This window comes from Desmodus rotundus, chromosome 12 (assembly GCF_022682495.2).
Source record: "Desmodus rotundus isolate HL8 chromosome 12, HLdesRot8A.1, whole genome shotgun sequence".
Lineage (NCBI taxonomy): Eukaryota > Metazoa > Chordata > Mammalia > Chiroptera > Phyllostomidae > Desmodus > Desmodus rotundus.
The window spans coordinates 80289931-80295930 of record NC_071398.1 but is presented as its reverse complement, the minus strand read 5'-3'; the positions used below and the strand labels follow the sequence as shown (position 1 = coordinate 80295930).

The 6000-nt window shown below is 46.9% G+C and overlaps 1 protein-coding gene across 1 annotated transcript in view; it reads left to right on the top strand.

Moving 5' to 3' along the window:
* INTS3 (integrator complex subunit 3) overlaps nt 1–6000 on the top strand; it is a 37314-nt gene continuing 31314 nt past the window's right edge. Inside the window, exons 1-2 of the mRNA XM_045203947.2 lie at nt 1–260; nt 618–812. Coding sequence (XP_045059882.2) covers nt 42–260; nt 618–812 — 414 coding nt within the window. The 5' untranslated portion in view covers nt 1–41. The remainder of the gene's footprint in view (nt 261–617; nt 813–6000) is intronic.

The following is a 6000-nucleotide window of genomic DNA, read 5'->3' as shown; positions in this document are numbered from 1 at the left end:
CCACCGAGGAAGCCGCTATTGGTGGAGGCCGGCGACCGCGAATGCTCATTTCCGGCGCGGTTCCCCACGATTCATCCCCTCCCCAGCCGTCGCCCTCAGCTTTCCCATCCCCCGCCCTTCCACCATGGCCGCCTCTCTATGGTGTAGGAAGAAGCTGGCCCTGGGTGCCCTTCTGTAGCGCTTATTGCCTCACCCTCAGCCCTAGGGGGCCGGATCCAAAGGAACCTCGCTCTCCAACTTTTGGGGCATCAGCCAAGAAGGTTTCCGACCCCCTACTTCGGGGCAGGACTCCTCTTTCGCCCACCTCCTGAGGCAGAAACTTAGGGTTTTCCCTACTTCTCTTAGGGTCAGAAGTCAGAAGGGGCTCACCTTCCACTTCTTCAGGGCGGAAGCCTCCTACCACACCTGTAGGGGAGCAGACCCTTACCTCAGCATACTGAGGAGCAAACCGCTTTTTCTCAGCGGTGCCACTCTACAGGGCCGTCAGCCTTAAGCTCCCCAGAGCGGCCTTTCGGAAAGGAGGGAGGAGTGGAGAGGACAGGGGCCCATTCCCTCCCCTCCCCCACTAGTCCCTCTTGCCCCCCAGTCCCTGGCAACCCAGAGTTCCTCGTTTTTAGGACTTCCCACCCATCCGTTCCTTGGCCTTTTCCCGTCTCCTGGCTGCAGCCATGGAGTTACAGAAGGGAAAGGGGGCAGCAGCAGCTGCTGCTTCGGGAGCAGCGGGAGGTGCAGGAGGAGCGGGAGCAGGAGCCCCAGGAGGGGGGAGGCTGCTACTTTCAACCAGTTTGGATGCCAAGGATGAGTTAGAGGAGGTAGGTGTGAGGGGTGGGGAAGGGAGCTAAGAAATTGGGTTGAGGAGGGATACTGGAGCGGATACGGGGTGGGGGTGGGGGAGGAGGCCTTTAAGTTTTTTCTAAGGTAACACAAACACTATTCCAGACTTCCTGCTCCTCGAGGAAGAAGTGTGGGCCAACTTCCTGGACAGGTTGTCATAGCGACAGAAACCATTAGTATGAAAATGGGTTGGGGGGGTGTTGATGATACAGCATCCAGATCTACCGAATTTATTTTCGACATACCTTTCCACATACAGGCCACAGCTATTCTTAATGTTTGCCCTGTTTCAGTTTAGGCCATACGTAGAGTTGAGAAGTAGTGCATGTGTGTGTAGGTGTTCAGGGGCCGATAGGGGAACGTGCAGCAGATCTTGGACCCTTCTGTCAAAACAGTATTGACTTCACGTAGACACAATCAATTGACAGTGATGTTAACTGGGCTTTTATTTGTTTATGAATTGTTATAATAGTTTATTTGAGCCAAACTGATGGCACGCCAGGGAGCAAGATCTCAAATGCTCCCTTAACTGGGAATTTAAAATGAGTGAAGACTTAAGGAAAAGTGAGTAGTGTTTAGTTAGCATCACCTGCAGGGTGGGGTAGAGGGTGAATGGGACCTAGGGGGCTCCTTCAGAACCAGATAGCACACACAGAAGAAAGAGCACATAGATGCTGAGAAAGAGGGTGGAATGAGGTGATGGAATGGACCTTAATGGGGATTTTAAACTAGGGATAGTTGACCCTCCCCTCCCCTCCCCCACTTGTTCCTCTTCCCCTGTCCCTTGACAAGGCAGAGGTGATCATGCATCTCTTGCCACTGCCACACACTGAGACACATACCTAGGAATATGAGATCCAGAACTGGGATGCGATTGTTGAATTGTTTATAGGACCTGGGTGCAATTGGTGCTTATCCAGGGACAGGATGAGTTAGGCTGCGGCTCTTCACTGGTCATTTCCCTGCTTCTAACTGTCATTGCCCTTTATCAGGTACTAGAGGGAGGGCAGGCAGATCAGTGGAATTCATAATTTGTATTTGAAAAAAAATGTTCATTCAGACAGAGATGTGGAACATATGTGCAAAAATGAACTTTGTGAATCAAGAGGTGCCTGGATAGCAACTTTGCAGATTATCCATCAGCAAATGTCTACTCACAGGCTGGCTTCCTATCATGCTTCTCCCCCATAATTCTTTGTGTTTTTAGGTAAATCAAAATTTTCTGCTGTTACTTCTATCATTTAAGGTAGATATAGTTAGGAACATAAACAGTGCTTCTAAAAATATTATAGTCCCAAATGACGATGTTAGGATTGCTTGGCAGTTTAGTTGTCCACTTACTTAGAAATGGGCACTGTCGTCATCAAAATATTTATTGAGCCCTTTGTTCTAATACTGGAGCTCTAGAATTGTAGAAAGAAAATAGCTGACTGCCTTTGATTCCTCCACCAGTTTGAGTGGAGAGGAAAAGACCCCAAAGGTTGGATGACAATCTATTTATTTCCCTGATTGCTAGAGGGGTCATCCTGCCGCTGCTCTGCTTTGTGCCACAGAACAGTACAGCATCCTGTTCTTCCGAGGAGTGACGTGTTTGCCAGTAAACGAACTGGTATGGCAGGAGGGGACCACAAAAGAGAGGAAGCATTTCTTGCTTTTTTGGACTGTCTGAGAGTGAACTTTCAACTGTTTCCAGGGAGAAGGGGGAGGAGGGTCTCTTTTTTTCTGAAATCCTTTGTGGTATGGATATTTCCCAACATGTCTTGGGCTCCCCCCTTGCTTTCTTTGCACTTTGTCCTTTGCATTTGAATTTTCCAGCAAGCCTTGCCACACTGTTTTTAACCCCATGTGTGTGGTTCCCATTAGGCCAGAGTGTCTCTAAGGGCAAGACTTACTGGCTTCTTCTGGCTCTCCCCACAGATGTCTGCACACACAAGTTAACCAAACCTGATGTTGACTGACCTCTGAGTGTTCTGGTTTGGTTATTTTCTTACATAGGCCTACCTGTTGCCCAGGAACACAGACAGTGGTCGGAAAGACCATATGTGCTTACTGTGTGCCGAGTCTGATAGGAAAGTAGGGTGAGGGAGACCCAAGGTCTGTTTTCCAGAGCTTATCATCTAAAGACTGAGTTTTTACACCCGTAAGAAGGTTAACAAAACAACAACTAAAAAACGTTATGGTAGTGGAGAGACGGGTCATTAAAGCTGGCTTGATGAGAAAAGGATGAGCTGGAGGATGAAGCACTGGTGAGGAGCATCCCAGGCAGGGACTGACTCTTCTACCCAAGGGAGCATTTGTTGTATCCTTTCTTCTCCTTGGCCCCATTCCTGTCTTTGAAGAGGGAATTCTTGCCCCTTCCCATCCCCATTTGGGGAATGAGATAAAAATAGTGCCAGAAGTTGGAGGCGTTTAGAACATGTAGCTCCTAGTCTCATAAGCCTTCTCAGTTCCAGGTCTTTCCTCTGCTGAGGACTCTGTCCACTTGGAGGTCAGGCCGAAAGCAGGAGCTGTGGCCCAAACAAGTCAAAACTTCCTCTTAAGCTAGAGACAGGTCTGAGTTGCCTTTGATTAGAGGTATGTCCCAGGTTTTCTCCAAGGAATAATTCTTATCTTGTTTGTGAGGAATCTCTAAGGAATGGGCTTTGAGTCATCTCTGATTTTTTCCCCTTAAATCCTCATTTCACATACAAGTGACTCACTTGTGGAATACTTGGAACCCAGCTTGTTCAATAACTACTAATGTGGGTCCTTGGGATTTTGCAGGTTGGATCACATGTTCTTTTTGTGAAGATTGTGGAATTTAGTCCTTCAAGGCCACTCACTATCTTCCATAAGGGGTAGTACTTAATACACACTTTTTACCAGAATCTATATTCCCCTGCTGAGAGGGGAAACTGAGAGGTTAGAGGGATCCCTCTGCCTTCAATCTCCAGCTTCAGGTGTCTATTGGCAAACTGGAAGGCCACCTCCCATCCCCTCCCCCACCTCCTGCTGCTGTCATGGAAACCATGTTCAGGTACTCTTAGTACTAGAAAAATTAATTCAGAAGTTCCTAGAGATGGCAAATATTTACTCAGCTCTCTGAGGTGCTGTTGTAGAGGACTTGCTCTGAACAGAGTTGTTCTGCCAGCAGCTGGGGCCTCTGGAAACAGGGGGAAGAGGGGTACTGCTACTTGATTGTAGAGATTTGAACTACAGCCTGCTTTGAGGCAAGGTGGCCCTTGTCTCCCTGAATGATTTGTAGTTAGTTCTCCCATCCCTGTTTGGATAAGTAATTTTTGTAGTTCGGAAATCATAGCATCTTTTATACTTGTGTTGCTTGGAGGGACTGACTCTCACATTCCCTTCCTCACTGCTTTTATATACACATCCAAATCCTAGACTCTCCCACTTTGTACATCCTTAGCTGGGATGTTCCAAGAAGCCACTTGTTTTCTTGTTGAGCCGTGACCCATAGAATTGCCTCAAGCCTCTGAGTGGAGCTTAGAATATGGAGTGAAGCTTAGAATATTGAAGACTAAACTAGGAGAACCTAGTTCAATCCAAGGTCTCTCTCATCACAGCCAAGACTTGGCCAGCCGTAGGGCTATCTGGCTTTGCACTAGGATCTTGGTGCAGGATTCATCAGTCAGGCTTCCTCCATTCTCCCCTATGCTTTTTCAGCCTGGCCAGGGACTTAACCCATGTCCTGTAGTAGCAGGTTCAGTTTTCAGGAATCTTTAAGGATGAGCCGTTACCCATAGTGGCAGGGGATGTGGTGGTCAGTCTGGTCCTCATAGATTTAGTTGTGCAGTTGCTGAATTAATTAAGTTAATTAATTCCTCTCACAAAAGGAATAGATTCTAATTCTACTGAGGCTATACGTTAGGTGCCTTCACATTGTGTTATCTCATTTAATCCTCAGAGCAACCTCGTGATACAGGCTTTGTCGGCTTTGTCTATATTTTCAGATGAGAAGACCAGGGTTTAGAGAGGCTAAGTAATTCACCCCAGATGAGCCCAAGCCTAGCAAGTGGTGGAGGGGTTCTCCTTGTCAGTTTGCTCATTAGCTTGCTGCTATTTAACTTGTATCTCTCGACAACTCGGCAGATTTCTTCCTTTGAAGAGGAAGCAATATCTAGAATTCTAGGATACTGTGCTGCTGCTTGTTCCCCATCTGTCTTCACTGTTACTCCTTGTTAACCTAGGCCGGGTAAGCAGGTCCTCGAAGAGCTGCCAGCAAAAACAGTGTGTACTAGCTGCTGGAGGCACCAATGCTACTGTCATTGGTAACTACCTTGGGTAGAGAGGGATAAGATTTAAGAAGAGAAAATCCATGCTGAGGTTTTCTTTCCCTCCCCTTATATAGGAGCTAGACTAGGTAACAATGTATCTCAGCTTGTGTGTGAGGTGGTTGTGAGAGTCACAGCTCAGCTTTCATGTGATCTCACAGCTCCTTGTCACAAGTACGCAGGTGCTGTTGATTAAGGCTGAGCACTCTGATCTGACCTAATTTGAGGGATAGTCCTGATGTTGGATGGTGAAGTTGTAATATCTTCAATCCTGAGTGGCTTCGGGCCTATTTTAGGTTGAAGTTTTGTGGTTATGGGACCTCCTTGCCTAAACACTCAGTTCTACCCTGTGTCGCACTACACTTTTAGACAGGGATGACCATCAAAGGAGAAAGATGATTGTCTTCATCCCTAGGCCTCTTTTCCATCGTCCTTATTTGCCAGTTCCTTACAATGCTGCAGTACAACCAGTTTTCAGCACGATGTGTTGTGATGACCTCTAGGATCAGGGGGAAGTAAATGGCCTGCTGTTGTCCTTGTTTATCCGGAATCATCATTCCTGGGAATTGGGAAGTGATTTTCCTTAAAAAGTTTTTGGGTTAATCCTCAAATTAAAAGACTCAGGCAGTAGTTTAGGTGGTGATAATGAAGAGGCCCACTGACTTAACATGGATCTATTTTGCCAATATTTTCTCACTATTTAGTATTAAATGCTTCTTTGGAACAGGGACCAGTGGCTAAAATCTCCTTAGAATGTTGATCATGTGTCACGTTAGAGAGTTGACCTTTGACATCAGAGTGGCTTCTGAATGGGCTTTAACGCAGCAGACCCCACCTTTGTTTGACTAGAGGTGCTGGCAGGTTTCAGTTTGGCCTTTTGTTTTCCATTAGTCCT